Here is an 18721-nt window from a genome sequence, read left to right on the forward strand (position 1 = left end):
GCCGCTCAGCGAGGCGGTTGTGTTCGTGTCAGGTGTGGCATCAGCTGGTCCAGCATAGCGAGCTTTCAACAGGGGTAGACTCTGAATTGCCAGTTAATTACCTCTGGCCCTGCTGTCTTAGTTAAGTGATTGACACTTGTTTCATTCTCAGTCTCCTTTCCTATCTCCTCCTCTTCCTTTAGTTTCCACCTAAATGGGAACGTCCCCAGGCCTAGGACAACGCTCTTTCATTCTGCATGTTTTCTATGGATAGCTGCATTCACTGTCATGTAACTTCATACTCCCATCTACTTGTTGATGGCTCCCAAATGTCTGTTTCCAAACTTGACCCCTCCTGTGAACTCCAGACTGGAGAACACAACTGTCTTTTCCAACTGGAAGTTCCACCATCACTTAAAAGGCCAAGTGAATCTCTTGGTCTTCCGTAATCATCTTCGTTTGTTCCTCTCCTGATAACTAATAGGTGCTTGGTCCATGCTTGTTGAACTAAAAATGAAATAATGTGCCAATACTGTATGACAAGCTAGTCCTGTACAAAATGAAGTAAACCCACCAGAGCCAGCTCTCCAAGAATTTAGGGTCTGGATTTTAATATTGGTCTGGTTTGTTTTCTATGTGATTGTGCTGGAGCCTAGAGCAATATATGTACAGTTTACCATTGTCCATTACTCTAGTGGACATGTTGAAATTGACATTTGGCCTTTTTAGGAGTTGATTCATAAGAAATTCCTGGAGTTTTTACTCTTCTTCTGTTGTCCTTTTGCTTTTCAAGACTCTTAACCTTTGTCCACAGTTTACAGATCCTTTTTGAACTGTGTTTTCTTGCATCTACTCATGGAGCATGTGGGCCCTTCTTGCTTTTCCACCCCCACATACTCTCCTGAGCAAACCTTCAAGTCTCAGGGCTCTGCTCACAGCCTCCTAAGCTTGATCTGCCCGTTCTGCCTCCTTACCTTTGTTCTAGTAACCACAGCCGTCCTTCCTCTGCCACCCTTACATCTCCTTAAATCTTCCCCAACTCATAGCCTCAAGACTAATTCAAGCCCACACTGGTTTATACTGATCACTTCCTCTCTGAGCATGGTCTGGGACCATTATTTGGCACATTTAGCACACACAGCCTTCAATACTGTTGAATATTTTTGCATTTAGTCCCCCTTTTTTCCTATTCGGATTATAAGCTCTTTGAGAGCAAGACGATATCTTATATTTTCTTGTGTGTTCCAATGGTTCATCACTGAGATCTTTGCACGAAGAGGCATAAGATAAATACAGTAGTTGCTGTATTTGTTGGTTGATTATTGTGATCCTTGGGAACTGACTTCCCAGTTTGCCTCTAGCAATGAATCAGGGCATCAGACTAGGTGACATTTCCCAGAGGAGCTGTTGGTCATCTATCTCATTCCAAATCTTTAGTTTGTAGTACAAGTTAATTCTAGATTTTGGACCTTGGGATTTCTGTTTCTTAAACATCTCAGGCAAGGCCTAGGAGCTAAAATTACTACTTTGGCAGCTTGTTCATTTGGGAGCCTTTTGTCTTTGACTTTCTATTGAGGCACTTGAAAGAGCCAAGGCGGCGTGCCAGAGCAAACGCAATGATTAAAGTTCATTGAGGTATCTCCCCCCCTCCTCACCATCCCTCCTCATTGGCTTTATGAGGGTTCCTTCTGTTGCTTCATTGGGGGGCTTGAAGGTTAATGGATGACTGACTGTCCTTTTGAAACTCTTAGGGCCATTTTTTTCCTCTTCCTTCCCATTGGCTGAATTCTTTGTCTCCAAAGCTGCTTGCATTGTTTTTAGTTAGTGTGGAGTTAAAGCAAGAAGAGGAGAGCTTCTTTCTTTCATAACTTTGGGACAATCTCCTGCACAGGGCAGGAAATTTTGAAGACGACAAACTTAAAATTCAACAGAGAGAACTATCGTCAAAAGGAAAGCAAAGAAGTCCAGGACTCAAGTTTACCACCCCTTAAAATTACTCTTACTTTTGAGCCCAAGGAGCTCTATCTTGTGTCCAGTTTCCTTACCACTGAATAGGGAGGGATAGTTTGAAATCAGCAACTTTAGTATCACTGGCTCGAAAGTCTGTATTATTACTAATGATTAGTGTCAGTATGTGCAGGGATTTTCTACTCATGGACTTCTTCTCGTTTGACCTCTGGACCATTCAGCCTGGATCACTCATTAATGCTAACTCCATCTCTTCATTTAGTAGGCCAGGAACCAATCCAGCAGACCTCTTCTACTCTGATCTTCTTTCAACCCTGTTTTTATCATGGCACAAACTTGCACCAGCTCCATTTCTGGCTGCTTGAAGTTCTGTTAGCCTTTGGAGCTGTTTCCCCCATACACCCTTATCTTTGACCAGGCCTCAAAGTCTCCCTTTGTTCTAGCTAAGCCGTCCTCCTCACGACCTCACAAAGAGGCCACCCTCCAACATTCTCATCTCATGGCTTATATTTTGTCTTCCTCTGGAATATTGTCGCCTTCGCCTTCCGTTTACTGAACCGCTACCTATCCTCAGAACATTGGTTCAGACTTCTGTGTCCTCCCTCCTTTTTCTCCTCCCCTGTCTTCCCTCTGCAAATTTAAGGCCGACTGTAGATGCCAAGTGTTGTTCAGGGTCCCAGGAGTATGCTGGTCAACTGAGCAGACAAATTCTTCCTCTCTGGAGTTTAGTGTTCCTCAAAAAGCCTTATTTTCAGTAAAGTTAGTCCCTACTGCTCTTTCCGAGTCTTCAGAACTTTTACTTGTAATATTCATTTTTAATTTCATGTACTTACAATGCACAATAACAAAAATCTATATAATATAGAATTAAATACCTAGCATAATTACGTAATATATAAATATATAATTTTTGAAAATACGTATTTTGATCATATCTTCACAGTTCGATTGTAAGTTCCTTGAGAACAGGGACCTTCATGTGTCTGAGAACTTCAGAATCTCTCACTATCCGCTAGGTCTCCTTTGTTTGCAAGGGACCACAAAGCCAAATGTAAACTATTTTAGGCAACAAGTGAATGAGTTGGCTTCTGTGACTACAAGGTCCAGGGGTAGGATTGGCATTTGGCTATTACTGGAATCAGGAACTTGAGTTTCCTCTCTCTATTTCTCAGTTCTGCTTCTTCTGGGTCAGCCTTATTTTCAAACAGGCTTTCCATTCATGGTAGCAAGATGGCAGCAGCAGTCTCAAACTTTCATTGTTCCTGTGCCTTGCAGTTCTCAAGCGAGGTCTGGAGGTGACATCCACCATCTTTGAAGAGCAGAAGTGGAATCACCTTTACCAAAAGTTCGCGAACTAAGAGCGGAGGAGGATGTAAGGCAGGAAAAACAATGAGTGTCTATCACATCCACACATTCTGGAAGTTCCGTAGCTATTTAGTTCGTTGGATTAACCCATATCTATTTCTGCAGTGTTTTCAGTAGGGTAAAGTAACGAGGAAAAAGACCATCAGTCACACTCTTGAAGGAAGAATATTTGCTGTTTTCCACTTTACTGAAAGCAGCTCGATGGTCTTTTCTTGGAACACTGACTACTCATAGATTAGTAATAGTATCAGTCACTGAAAGATGTGGCATAGTGAGTGGATTGAAGCTGATACATGGCTCCCTTCTCTCTGCTCTCAGGGCACTGCATGCAGACCTTATTATAATTTTACCTTGGTTGTTACAGGGTTTATTTTTTTTCACTTGTTTCCCTACTACCCTGCTAACTTTGAGGGAGGCCTTTTGTCTTTCTATTCTCAGAGCTCCTGGAAGGTGCTCACAAAAATATTTGCAGTAAGAGCAAGTAAGAAGGAACAATGACTTGGGAACTCCGTCACCTGGGTTTCAGACTTAGATCTGCCGCTAAATAACTGTGTGAGCTCTGGCAATTCCTTTTTCTTCTCTGGGCTTTGGTTCTCTGCTCTGTCCAACAGGGATTTTTAAGGGCCCTCCCATCACTGAGTTTGTAGAAAAGCAAACCAGTAGGGCAAAGAGCAAGATTTGGCAGGGCATTCCAGCATTTTGTTTCCTGGGGAACAGTTTTGAGAGGGGCTGATTACCTTTGCGATAAGAGGTCTTGGTAAGAGATATGGAGGGTAGAGCCTGATGAAAGCCTCAATTGTCTTCTTATATAACACTTGCTGGAAAGGTACTAGGAATTAATATTCTTCAGATGGCTGAGGTGACATCATTTGTTTGTGAAAGGGCTAAAAGCAGGTGAGGCAGATTTTGTGGAAAAAGATTGGCAGTCAGGCCCCGTTCCCAGTGGGGAACCTGGGCTGATCTTGTGCTCCGCACTGAGCAGAACCTGTGGGAGCCGCAGCTTCTGTGCCCTGGGTGCCGGCACATCAACGCAAGGGAAAGACGTGCCTGCGTTACTCTTCAAAGATTACATCTTCCCCTGGCCTGCCCTCCCACCCCCACTTTCTCCTCAGAAATGTGATTTTCATAGAAGGGTGTTTTGTGTGACTTGATCAGAGAAAATTCCTGAAGAAGGAGGTGAATTTTGAAAGAGGGAAAGAATAGGGCTAATATGTCTGGATTGAAAGCTATACGCTGAACACATTTCCCCTGTAGCAATAGGTGAATTCCCTGGGTGTTCTTTGAAGTGAGGACAGCGTTCAGAGGGCTGTCCTCACCTGCATTGGCAGGTGTTTTATAATTTAGCGTCTACGTGATTGTTTGTGTGGCAGGTCCCTCACTGCTTTTGTTAAATGATCAGTATCATATTAGGGCTAGTTTTTCTTTTCATTTCATCCTTCGTGTGACCTGACAGAATCTTTCTAAAAAAGAAATGAGCCTCCTTCTAACTCCCAGGACAGATGTAGTTAGGACCTCATCTGTGGCCAAGCATGGACAAGGAGCCAGCACTTCCCCGAGGAAGTTTTGTGGCATGTGCTTGCTGATCTTGGACTTGAACAAATGCGTAAAGACATTCCTTGCCAGGTTTTGATCTGACACCTTCAGAAATAATGGAATGGTGATCCGCCAGTAGAGTTCAGTATCATGGCCAAGCTTCCTGTCCAGGGTGGCAGCTTCGAACATTTGCTTTAAAAATATTCAATGCAGAACTGAGATTCAGCCCATACAAATGGAGAAAAGGAAACCAAGAATTCCTTCCTCCTTTTGGTGCCTGTTTGTTGGGCCATTTTCCCCTTAGCTGGCAGGATGGTGCTCAGCAAAACACACTCTTTAGTTGGGATGAATTTTTTAATGAGATATAATTCATATATCATAAAATTTACCCTTTTAAAATGTACAATTCAGAGGCTTTTTTTTTTAAAAAAAAAACGTATATTCACAAGGTTGTGTAACTATCACCACTATCTAATTCCAGAATGGTTGGGTTAAATTTTGACTTGCACCTTGAGTGGAATATCAACCGAAGATCAACTTTGAAACTCAGACAACTTGTTCTAAAACTTTGGTCCGTTTTGTAAGGGAAGCTGCAATTTTTATTCAAGTGTCATTTTTAGAAAACGTAATAAAAAGCAAGTCAGAGGACCATTGAATTTTTATTGGGCTTGTTGCTTGATTTCTTTTGTCTGCTACTGATGATTTATAAATCTTTGGTCTTCAGGTTGGCTCTGTTATAATAAAGAATATTCAGGACAAATGAGATTGTCTTTGCTTTCTTTTCCTTCCTCTTTATGGAGCCGTGCTTCATTAGGGCAGGGCGTGGCTCTGTGTTATTCTCCGTCACCATCACCTAGCACAGGGTCTGCCAGACAGTAGGGGCTCAGTAAAGATTTGCTGCAAAAGTGGGCTGTTAGGTGTCCAGGGGAGTTCATTTTTGGAATGTATCACTCCAAGTATTAGGTAGATGCAAAAGTAATTGCGGTTTTTGCAATTGTTTTTAACCCTTTAAATCGCAGTCACTTTTGCAGCAACCTAATCGTTCATGGTGACCTTTGCACTGTGGCTTTGTGGATGGCCATGGCATTTATTCATACCCCTGAGATAGAGTTGCTGCTGGAAACTGAGGCTGACTTCTTCCCATGTAGTTCTACAACAGAACCGACAAGGACCCCATTATTCCCAGCTCCCGGGAACTTTCATCCAGCCATAACTGGATTTGTAAAGCCTTCTTGAGCTGCTATGGTGAAGCACAGTGGGGGGCGTGAGTGTGTGTCTTTGAGTGTGCACACGTGTGCACGTGCATACTTGCCTAAGCACACGATGGAACTGTGAGGAATTCCTCCATGTTTTTATAAATTGCCCCTTTCTTCTTTCTGCCCTTGTAGTTTGTGGGTAGGTCAGGGTGCACAGGGGCCTCCAGCCTGGGCACAGGGCCCAGGCATGCTGGCATTCAGTGGCCTATTGTTTCCTGTCCCTTGTGAGCATGGACCGAGGACTGGGGCTGGCACAGCTGCCTTGTTGGGGACCATTGTTTGTCTTTGCAGCAGCAGCAAAAGCTTGAAGCAGTACATTTTCCTTGGACAGAGCAGCCATTCTGTCTTGGGGCTGCAGGCCTGGCGATGAGGATGATGGGATCAGGTTGGCTGAGGGCCGTTAAATGTCTGAGTAGATGCTCTGAGGATGGGAGCCAGGGAAGCCTCTCCTTCCAGGCAGGTTGTAGGGAAGGGGAGATGCTCAGTGGTGTCGAATCACAAGTCAGCCCCAGTGGCAGGTGGTATCTATTAGCAGAGACACTTCATTTCCTGGACCAGGGGTGGGGATATCACTTTCTCAGTTTCTCTGCCCTCTGTGCTTACTGGAAGACCAGTGTGTGCTCACAGGACAAAAAAGCACTTTTCCTAAAGCTGCCCTGTCGAGTAGATCTAGGCAGCAGGGCAGGGATCCAGCCTGGTCGTGGACTAGCTGACACGTGGGCTGGTGAGTCAGTGGGCTAGTCTCAACTTGACTGTGGAGGGGAAGGGGATGTTCCAGGGCTGGGAGCCCCAGAAACTGGGATTTACCCAGAAATACGTGCGAGTCTGTTTCCCTAGTCTCCTTACCCCACGATCAACCTCTTTGACAAGTCGGACAAACCTTAATTTAGCTGCAGTCCCACTTGCACCCAATTGGATGGCCCTTTGGTAAATTGCTTCGAGTCTTACTTCAGTTTTCTCATCACGACAATTAGGGATACCTTAGGGACTCGTGAAGATTAAAATGAGATGATGTATAAGGCCCGTAAAGGGTGTTCAGTGAACACATGCTCCTTTCCTTCAGGGGCCAGAGGGATGCCCGAAGGTGGGATCACTTTGCGTCGTGCCGCCTACTCATTGAGACCCCCGAGAAAGTCAGGGTGGAATTCCCTGCTGGCTGGATGTATGTGGAGGCTTTAGGTCAGAATTATTTAGGATTATTAGGTCTGAATGTCAGGCCTCCTCTGAAGTGCCTGTTCCTTGGACAGGACTGCCCTGGAGTGCTCTACCTCTGGAACTTCATGGATTTCAAGGGAATGCGCCTAGCCCCATCTTTTTTGGCAGAGGGTGGGCATCATCCATTCTACTGTGTTCCTTTTGCTCCCCGGGTTAGTGAGATTATTGAGGCAAAGTCGTAAATGAATTCCAGATGCTTCAGAGGGGCCTGACAGCCTCATTGCCCATCCACACCCTCTTGCACTCTGTTGCTGACTGGGGACCTCTTCACCCAAAGAGGCCCTGATTCTTATTTAATGGACCAGTTGTATGTAATACCTATGAGCACTGGGAATGTCCTCTCCACGCACAGTCTGCCCACCCAGTGGTTACTGCTGCTGTCTACAACCTCTATCTGCCAGCGGACGGAAGGGGCACAGATGCCTCCAGGAACAGTCTCGGCAAGGCTGTCGCCTTTAAGAGGCCCAGAAATCCCTGGCAAGAACCAGATGCCTGACATGCCCTCTGCGGATCTTTCCCCCGCTCCAACACCCTTGTAATCAGACTCCAGAAAAACACAGAACAAGAGAGCTTTGATGAGTGATGAGGTAGGCGGCTTTTCTGCGTAGCCTTCTGTCTGCTTGAAACAATCCTCCAGTGCTCAGTTTCAGTTCAGGTGAGGTTACTGCAGGCCTGGTTGGCATTGGTGGTTGGCAAGGGGTAGGCGTGGAGACGAAGAGGGTGAGAACTGCATGTATAGATCACCTAAGATCACCTATAAAGGACCAGGTACTTGTGCTACATTCTGATATCTATTAAAATAGAAACACAAATGAAGGTGGGGATAGATTCTGCACTCCTAGCTACTCTGGGGAAAGCAAAATGCACCATTTGCCCATCCCTCACTGCTTCATAAAAGGAGTGTTTGGCAAACCTTTCAACATCCTGGATTTGCCTCTGATTTATTCTCAGCTCAGATGAAAACTGTAGATCCCCCTGCCCTGTGCATTACACAGCATAGATAGGAAACACTGTTACAACTCGACTATTTGGCAGTGAATTTGGAGCATGGATAAGGAAAGGCGTAATAATACAGGTATTCTTTTTTTCGTAGGATTGGAGTCACTTCCACTGTCACATCCTAAGTTATTGGAGCTGAGCAGGCTTGGAGGGGAAAGGATGAAAGAAATGGCTCTATTGTGACTCAGATGGGATTGGGACATAACCAGCAGGATATGCACTGTAGGCCTGCTGTGTGCTGACAAGCAGTCTGGCTTTGGCAAGCTGCTTCCTGCGTGTGCCAGTTCTCTTGTCAGTAACAAATGCAGTGTTGCATTTGAGGCAGATCTGGTTGCAGCAGGAACTACCATTGCTGCAGTTCTAGAGAGGGTGTTTGCTAGTCCTGTACGAGGACTCTGGCCAGACAGAAATCTGCCAAGCTGGAGCTTAACCAGAAATACTTTTTCTAGCTTTGAGAGCAGGGGCTCTGAGCATCAGTAAGGATAAAGCAACAGAGACATGAGTCATATTTGGTGAAAAAAATCAACTTCTTAAAGACTGATTTACATTCTGTGATAATTGGAAACTGGAATCTGGTCGATAGTGGGTGGTTTGCTTGCCTAGAAGTCCTGGCTGGCGCTTGCTTCATTCTTGATTGCCACTGTTTGACCTTGGGCAGAGCCCTTTCCGTCTCCATTAAAATATCCTGACCCTCACCCTAATTCATGAAGATGAGGAAAAACATTTTGAAATGATGGGAGAATGTATAAAAGAAAGAGCTTGGGCCCTCAAGTCAGTCTGTCTGGGTTTGAATCCCAGCTGCACACCTCATAGCTTGACTTCTTTAAGAGGCAGTTTCCTCATCTTAAAATGGAGATGAAAGTAGTATCTACCCAACAGGATGGTTGGAGAGAACTCATTAGGCTGTCTTCTGGAAGAGAAGCCAAATTCTGGCACTGTGCCAGAAACACAGTAACTTGCTCAGATGGTAGTTTTGAATATTATCATGTCTGATAAGTACTTTCTCTTAAATGGCCTGGCAGATTCCTGGTTCCAGTGTCTTTCAATAGTCTGAAAAGAGTTGGTGGACTTTAGGCTTTTATTATTATTATTATTATTATTAATTATTAAAGGCTTTAAGTTCCCCATAGGACAGGGATCGTGTAAGTGGCAGGAGTAAATGTTGACGTGTGTGGTTCTTCGGGATCTTTGCTGACTGTCTTGCCTGGTTTTTGTTGCAGAGATCCGCGCTCAGCTCACAGAACAGATGAAATGCCTGGACCAGCAGTGTGAGCTCCGAGTGCAGCTGTTGCAGGACCTCCAGGACTTCTTCCGAAAGAAGGCTGAGATCGAGATGGACTACTCCCGCAACCTGGAAAAGTTGGCGGAGCGCTTCCTGGCCAAGACGCGCAGCACCAAGGACCAGCAATTCAAGTAGGCACGCTGTGGCGGTTACTTTTAGGGACCTTGGGAATGGGGTCTGGGATGGAAGGAGGCAGGGTATGCCGCCTGGATCCAATTCGATTTATGAAACAGGCAACCCAGTGCCTTCAGGTTGGCTGAGGGCTGAGAGCCCTCAAGGACTTCTCCTTTCCCAGGTCAGTCTTACGTGCAGTTCAGTATCCTGGAGAGATCATGATGGATAGTGAACCATGCCAACAATAACAGCCCTTTTGTAGCTCTTTCTATGTGCCACGCATGGTTCTGAGGGCTTTAGAGATGTGTTATCTCAACCTCCACATAAACTCGTATGTTGGTTATTGTTATATCCCCAACTTACAGGTGAGGAAACTAAGTCATAAAGAGGTTAAGGAACTTCTTAAGGTCTCGGGGTCTCTCTGTCTCTCTCTCTCTGTCTCTCTCTCTCTCTCTCTCTCTCTCACACACACACACCCTAGTAAATAAATAGAAGAGCTGGAGTTGAAACGCACGCTGGCTCCAGAGTCTTTGTTCTTAACCATTTCACCAAACTGTCTAATCAAAAGAAATGAATGGTGCTGTAGTCATACATCTACCGTGTTTCCCCCAAAATAAGACCTAGCTGGACCATCAGCTCTAATGTGTCTTTTGGAGCAAAAATTAATATAAGATCTGGTATTATACTATATTATACCCGGTCTTAACATGATATTAAAATAAGACCAGGTATTATATTATACCTGGTATAATTATATTATACCCAGTCTTATATTAAAATAAGAGTGGGTCTTATATTAAATTTTGCTCCAAAAGACTCATTAGACCTGATGATCCGGCTAGGTCTTATTTTCTGGGAAACACGCTAGATCGCTGCCCAGACAGTGGCTAAGGTCTATTCCTTCTACATTTACAGTATTTTATACAACTGGCCCCTTCACTTTGTCTTCACTGCCATTGCCCTAGTTTTGCTCATCATCATCTTTGCCTGAATGCTTGTAATACTTACTGTATCATCTCTAGCAGAGGTTCTCAATCCTGGCTGCACATTGTAATTCCCTGGAGAACTTTTTTTAAATGCTGAAGTCTGGGCCCCACTCCAGACCAATTAAACCAGAATCTCTGGGAGTAGGGCTTAAGAAACCGTATGGTGTAAAAGCTTCCCAGGTGATTCTCACGAATGCCCAGCATTGAGGACCACAGTCTACAGCTTCTCCCCATTCCAATTTGCCTGATCCACTGTTATCAGATTCAGTCCTCCTGGAACACACTGGAGATCAGGTAGTTTCTCTGTGCAGTGGGTCCCCACTGCCTGTGTGTCTATGATCTTGTGCTTTCCCAGTATCAGCACCACCTGGGATGTGGGAAGTACAGACTCTCAGGTCCCACGGCCAGATCTCCTGTAACAGATCCCAGGTGGTTTGTGTGCACATTAAGTTTGAGAAATGCTGCTCTGTTCACAAATGTGGACATCCTTGACTTGGTCCTTAAGCCCCTCTGCATCTGGCCCTGACTAGCTTTCCAATCTTATTTCCTGTTTCTGTTCCACTATGCCTTAGCTAAACAGAACATTAACTCCAGTGGGCCTGTGCTCATCCTGTTATTTGAGCTTATATGTCCATTTTTCACATCTCTGCATATCTAAGCTATACCCATGTTTTAAGACTTGTCTCAGATGCAACCTGTTCCAAGAAACTTTCCTGATACTCCCAGAAGAATGTTCTCCCTCTTCTGAAATCTTATAGCATTGTATTTGTTCTTTTATTAGGGCATTCAGCAGTGTCTGCCTTATATTATCTTCCCTTCGTGGACTGTATAAACTTTTCTAATGCATCTTTCAGTCTCCCCCCAGTGCCTAGAATAATATGCGGTATATAATAGATGCTCATTCATGAGTTAATGAATGAATTTAAAAATTAATGCCAAGTGTATCTTATTTTCCCTTATTTTCTATTTTTGTTTATTGCCCTAAAAATTTGGGACACAAATGATCATTTACAAGCCAATTTTAAGCAGTGATATGGAGGCTAAGATTGAGGAGAACATGTGACACTCTCAGTTTAGCCAGAAGGAGAATTTCCTCCAGGTGTTTTATCCTCACAGCCTTTTATCTTTCCCAAGTCCTGTTCTCTTTATGATAAGCTATCCTGAGAGGGTAAAATGTTATTTTAGTATGTGATAAATGAAAATCTGGGGGAGTAATCATTTGCTTTAGAAAAATTAATCAAAGTTGGATTTATTCTGTTAATAAGCTCCTCCTAAATTTAAAATATCATTTGATTTTTACTAATATATGCTCAACTTAAGGACGTATTTACTACAAATTAAGGTACAGATGTGCTAGTCTCTAAATCATCTGCGTTGCTCTGATTAAGATCACATGCAAGGCATAGGGTGTTTTCTCCTAGGCTGGAAGAATTGATTTTCCTCATAAAGCTCATACCTAGCTTCATTTTTTTCTCAAACAACCAGTGAGTATTTATCGAGAGCCAGCTCTGTGTTCCGTATTGTACAGATATTGGAAGATATAAGATAGGTTTATTGTGTGTATCCAGATGGGGCCATATCTGGTTGGGGAAAAAAGATTTTTAAAACAGGAAGAAATTAGAGGATAAAGCAATAATGATCTTAAGAGACCATTGGTTTTATGTAAAATATAGATGTGGTAAGAGGTCAGAGACAAATCATCAGATATAGATAAAGTGTCTAGAACAGTTGGGAGAGTTTTCATGAAGCAAGTGAGACTTAGGCTTTAAAGGTAGATTTGTATACCATGTTTCCCCGAAAATCAGACCAGGTCTTATATTAAGGTTTGCTCCAAAAGACGCATTAGGGCTTATTTATGTTCAGGGGATGTCATCCTGAAAAATCCTGCTAGGGCTTATTTTCCGGTTAGGTTTTCTTTTCAGGGAAGCACGGTGGGAGAAAACAGCATGTGCTAGTGCGAAGAAGCAGGAATGTTTGGTGGTAGGGGGGCCATAGGGACTACTGATGAGGGATCCAGCTTCATATATTCATTCAACAAATGTTCCTCGCACACTTCTTGAGCTCCTTCAGGCCAGACATTGTGCCTTGGGGTACAGCAGTGAACAAGCACTGCATCTTCACATGGCACTTACAATAGAATGAGGAAACAGGCGTTAAACAAATCACACAATTAGATGAGTTGAGGTAAGTGTTGCAAAACTAAAGGATAAGGTGCTACAAGAACTTGTTAAGAGGGGACGTTTCCACTCCTTTTGCTGTCACTTTAAAACTAGTTTACTTTAATATTAGGTTGGTGCAAAAGTGATCGCGGTTTAAAAGGTTAAAAATAATTGTAAAAACCAGTTACTTTTGCACCAACCTAATAGGTTCCTGGGTACTGTACTCTATGCTGATTCGTATGGATACTAAGATAAGCTCTAAAATCCTGGCTAACAGAGAGGAGAGACATGTAAACAACATAATGTAAAAGGGCCTTTAATAGAGGTATGAACAAAATATTATGAGAACACAGACATTTTCAAAAGCAGTGGAAGAAGATAAGGTTAGATAAGTAGAGTAGGCACCAAATAATGGCTCTTTGACAGAGAAGCAGAGGAGTTCAGATCTGATACGCAGTGTGGTATTGAGCCCTCTGGGTTCTTGTGTGTGGAGAGACATGAGAAAAGATGTGGTAGAAGAATGCATTTCTGTCAGAGAAGGCCAAGATGGAGGTTTTAGGGGCTAGTCCATGCACAATGTGATAGCAAAAAAGAATGCAGGGGAAGGAGTATATTCAAGAAGTATTTGAGAAACTGAACAGGACCGGATAACTGATCGGACAGAGAACTGCAGTGGTCATAGGTGACCCAGTATCTCTAACCTGGCAACTTAGAAGAATTGTGTCATCTGCGATAGAAGCGGGGTGTTGAAGGAAGACCTGTCGTGAATGGTGAGCCGACATCTTGGGTGTGGGCAGTGGGAGGCCTTTGGGATCCAGGTGGAAGGTTGTACCACTGAGGTAAGAGGTTATGACTGGGACTAGATGGCATCATCTTTAGTATAAAAGTGACTTTGGAAGATAGGAAAGTATATGAACCCAGGGAAGAGAAAGAGAAGAACAAAGAATTGAAGCCAGAACGCTAGGCTCGATACACCCAACATTAGGGAGCAGTAAAGTTAAAGGTTACCAGAGACCCGGATGGGGGAAGGGAAGGAGGGACGGAGAGATTTTTTTTTTTTTTTAAAGCAGGTAAAAGGATAGAAGGTAAGAAGGATAATGTCCTCTGACGGAACTAGAAGTCTTGCAAACAAACGATCTGTAAAGGTTAATCCCAATAATTTCTTATTGATACCCTCTGATGTATAGGGCGTTGAAAGAGATGCAAAGATGACTAAAATGAGCCCCAAACCCAAGGCCTTTCAGTCCGTTAGCGTGAACTGTATGAAATGGCAGGGTTTTAGGTAAAACAAGATGGTCACATTGTGGCAATTTCACACGGTACAGCCTAATAGAAGAGGAGATGAGACATCCTCATACATGCAAATACACTGAATGCAGGCAAGATGGTGAGAAGCTCAGTAAGACAGTCCCGGCAACATCCCATTTTCATACATAATTTATTCCTAAAAATGTACAGAAAGGTCAAGTGGTTGAATGTCAAACCACAGTTTTACGTGGAGTAGGTGGGTTCTATTACTAAAAGTATATATGTGAAATGCTGAATTATACCTCACCTGATGTGCTTTCATCGTTTTGTTCCTGGCCTTTGTTCTTTTCACCACAATTAAACCCATGGCATGTCTGTTTAAGTCCAGGGAGCATCTAAAGAGTTGCTGATGATTTCTACCCTTGTCTTATTAATACAGTGATGAGACTACTTCTCAACATAACACTAGTAGGTGCACTCTCATTTTTCCACTTTCCACTCAGTTCTGTGTTGCAAAAGGGAACCAAGTATTCTGATGTTTGTATGCACAAGCGTTACTGTACAAAACAACCATGCTGCTGAAACTGAAGTGGCACTTGGCAGGCAATACCACCAGACCAAGCTTGAATCATTTATTAGCAATCGAAAAAGTGGCATTTTTGGCCCAGGAAAGGCTCTTTAGGCATGTCTGTTTTGGTTAGGGTATAGGTTGTGCTGCTGTAATAGACCCCAAATAATAGTGGCTTGCACAAAATAGAAGTTGATTTTCCTCTCATTTAATCACCTTGGTGTTAGCCATCCAGGGTTGTGTCAGGCTCCTTATGCCATCACAAGAGTAATGTCCTTGTCTCTATGACCCAAGATGGCTCATACCACTATGTCCCTATTCCAGCCAGTGGGAGAGGCAAAAAGGCAAGTGGCAGGTACTTCCTTACTCCCGAGAGTGCAGTCTAGAAGTGGCACATACATCTCCAGCTCATATCTGACTGACCAGAACTTAGTTGCGTGGTTACACTTAGCTGCAAGGGAGGCTGGAAAGTGTAGTTATTATTCTGGATGACTTGAAAGTAGAATTTCTATTAATATAGAAGAAGAGGAAACATAGTGGGGGACACACTGTGATGTGTGGGAGGGAAGATGTGTGAAAGACCATGGCCACCCATCCCTACAAAGTGCCACAGTATACAGAGAAGAGACATTTATTCAGGTTGGGGACTGGGGAAGGCTGTATGGAGGTGAAGTTCAGTGGATAGGAAATGGAAAAACAAAACTGCCAGTGCTAGGTATTGGTTCTATGAGCTAAATTCAGTTGAGACAATGCAAAAGTTATAGGATGATAAAAAGACAGGGGAGGAAGCATTTTGGACAAAGAGAACAGTGTTGGTAAATACATAGATTTGGGAAAGACAAGGCTGATGGATAACTCATCTGTTTTGCTAAAGAAGGGAATAATAAATGCAACACTGAAATAAGCTTGGAAAAAATGGGAGTGATCCATAAATGCCAAGTGACAGGGTTTGGGTTTTATTCTGTAAGCATGGGGGAGCCATTGATAGTTTTTGAGCAAGGTGCATAATTATGGCTGTGCTTTGGAAAGGTAACTATGGCAACAACGCAAAAGATCTATTGGAGCGAAAACACTGGGAGGAGGAGACCTGTTAGGAAGGTCTGGCAGTCGGCCTAAGGTTAATGTGGGCCCAACCTGAAGTCATGCCCTTGGAAATAGAAAAGATGGGCCAAGTGAAAGGGCAAGGAGCAAGTGAAGTGAAAGAAGCTGGGACGGAAAAAGGGCTGTGGGTTTCCTGAGTCTCTGGAGTGGCATTGTACTATATTTTCATTCAGCCGGTAAAGTATAGCCTTGATTTTGCTGACTCTCAGGCTGGTCCCTAGAATAGTTCACTCTCTGCCCAGAGCATCTCAGCGGGCACTCGTCACCTCCCCCAGAGCTGTAGCAGCTGTTAGCCCAGCAATGCCATGAATTTGTCTCCCTGTGCTGCCAGGAGAGCAGCTGCCAGCAGCAGCTCTGGACAGACGCGTCTCAGGAACATGGAAACTATTCAACTTGGGATGGGGTAGGGTGGCCAGGGCTGAAGTCGGTCCACATGGATTTGTCCCACCCTTTTCCAGGCCAGTTTCTCACCCTGGCTAGATTTCAGCCTCTCATACTGGGTTAAGTTGGATATTCTATTACAGTTTTAAGTGACTGCGTTTAGGGACAAACGTTGCTGAACTGCTTTTTTCATCTTCTCTTGGACAACTTCTTACACTGGAAGCCATTACCCTGTCACTCTGGCTTTGCTTCCTATTCTGCTTTGCTCCTGCTCACCTTTTGTCCTCTCGCACACTGTGCTCAGTGCAAACACCCTCATTAAAGCCCACGCAGCTCTGACTCTGCTGCAAAGTCTGACCCATCACACACCTTCTCTTCCTCATCCTCCAAAGAAAAAGTGAGAGATGCTGCAGATAGAACTATAGTGATGATTTGATTCTACCTCATTCTGCTCTGTTTAAGATCGGTAATATGGCTTCCTCCATCTCTTTGAATTGCGGGAGGACCTTGTTAATGTCTGAAATTCTATCTGTCTCCTTTGATTAAGAGCAGAGATAAAATATTATGTAAGGGTAGGAAGTCTTCCTAGGGAAGATGTTCTTGAATTTTCTTTGGCTCCTTGAAGAGTATAAATGTATTCCTATTTGTTGCTGAGCCTTTGATTGTCTCTTTTAAGTGGAATCTGTGTTAATATTGCCCAGTAGGACTCTAATTGCTAATGCACTGGCTGTTTTTTACATAGACTTATTGTAAATTACCTTTCAATCATAGTCGCTTGGTTTTGATCTCCTACTTTTAATAGCTCAGTTCTTTTATTTTGAGGTAGTTTTTCTTCTTTCTGTTGAGTCTTTAGGGGAATACTCCTATATTGCTATCCTGCTGTATTCCTTACAGAGACCTTATACTACTTTATAACCGCTGCCAACATCTTTTCTTCCTTTCTTACAGCTTTTTCATATCCTCAGCAACAAATATTTGTTGAGCGTTTTGTTTTTAATTGGGGAACAGTGTGTTTCTCCAGGGCCCATCAGCTCTAAGTAGTTGTCCTTCAGTCTAGTTGTGGAGGGCGCAGCTCAGCTCCAAGTCCAGTCGCCATTTTCAATCTTAGTTGCTGGGGGCACAGCCCACCATCCCACGTGGGAATTGAACTGGCAAACTTATTGAGAAGCTCACGTTCTAACCAACTGAGCCATCCGGCCGCCCCTCCGGCAGCTCAGCGGCAGCTCATCGTCTTCAATCTAGTTGTGGAGGGTGCAGCTCACTGGCCCATGTGGGAATTGAACCAGCAACCCTGTTGTTCAGAGCTCGCGCTCTACCCAACTGAGCCATCCGGCCGCCGTTGTGGAGCATTTTCAAGGTATTGTTTTAGACTCTTAGAGAAGATAGATCCAAAGAAGTAGAAGTGGTGGTTCTTTCCCACGTGAATTGATAGTCTAGTCAGGGGTAAATTATACCTGAATACGATAGCACAGCTCTTCAGTATAAGGCAATGGATGGTGTGCACCAAGTGTGTGCTGCAGGAGGGTTGGTGCACGGTCAGTGTGATCAGGAAACTTTCAGGGAGGAAATGGGATTTGAACCAGACCTTGAAGAAAATGGATAGGATTTTGACAGATGGAGAAAAGGAGGGGGAAGATTTTGTAGGCCAGGGGCATAGCAGGAAGAAAGTACAAAGCACTTTGGGGAACAGTGAATAGACTGGTTTGGCTGGGGTAACAATTGTATATGGAGGAAGTAGACAGAGGTAGATAGGATCATTTCGTGGACAGCCTTGAGTCTTGTCTATGCACTAGACACTGGAAACCACTGAAGGTTTGAATAGCTAGTGTCCAACCAGAGGTATGAACTCTGCTTAAGTAAGATTAACGTTAACCTTAGGGTTGTGGTTTGCTAAATGAAAAGAAACTTGAGACAGTGACACCAGTTGCCACAGGAGATAATAAGGATCTAAATTCGGGTGGGGTGGTAGGAATGAAAAGAATAGAAATTGATCCTTCAGTTCATTTAGCAAATATGTAGTGTGCTCTTACCATGTGCCAGATACATGTCAGGCAAGACAGATACCACCCCCTGTACTCCTGGGGCTTACAGTCTAGAGACAGATGGAAAACACCTGGTGCAGGCAGAATCTACAGGAATTGCTGACTGATGGGATTTGGGTTTCAAGTGAACTTGGAAGCAGAAAAGAAAGGGCTGTGAAGTTTCTTGTGGACTTGGGTAACTGGTAGATTAATGGTGCCTTTAATAGAAATACTGAAGTTAGGAGAATGAGTTGTTTCTGAATGGTTAGATTATGAGGAATTTGTTTTTCAGGTGTTAAGTTTAAGATATTGGAAGAACAGTGAAGCTGAAATTTTCAGTAATTGACAAAAAATGAATGGCTGTATTCAGAGCTAAAGATCTGGACTGTATTCAGGGCTAAAGTCTAGGCTGTTGGTAGAGATTTAAATGTTCCGAGAGGTGATGATTGAGGCTGTGGAAATGTTTGATTTCCAACAGTAAGAGTTTAGGAGGAAAAAAGGGAAACATTCTTTGTATTGTCTGTGGTACTCAGGTTGCAGAGAGTG

At 43.7% G+C, this 18721-nt stretch overlaps 1 protein-coding gene across 4 annotated transcripts in view; it reads left to right on the forward strand.

Annotated features, from left to right (window-relative positions):
* The window catches only part of SRGAP2 (SLIT-ROBO Rho GTPase activating protein 2), a 231310-nt gene that overhangs the window by 77624 nt on the left and 134965 nt on the right, over positions 1 to 18721 (forward strand). For all 4 annotated transcript variants that reach the window (XM_081026382.1, XM_081026383.1, XM_081026384.1 and 1 more), the window contains exon 3: positions 9536 to 9728. In XM_081026382.1, coding sequence (XP_080882508.1) covers positions 9536 to 9728 — 193 coding nt within the window. The remainder of the gene's footprint in view (positions 1 to 9535; positions 9729 to 18721) is intronic.

Source organism: Rhinolophus hipposideros, assembly GCF_964194185.1.
Source record: "Rhinolophus hipposideros genome assembly, chromosome: 19".
NCBI classification, from domain to species: domain Eukaryota; kingdom Metazoa; phylum Chordata; class Mammalia; order Chiroptera; family Rhinolophidae; genus Rhinolophus; species Rhinolophus hipposideros.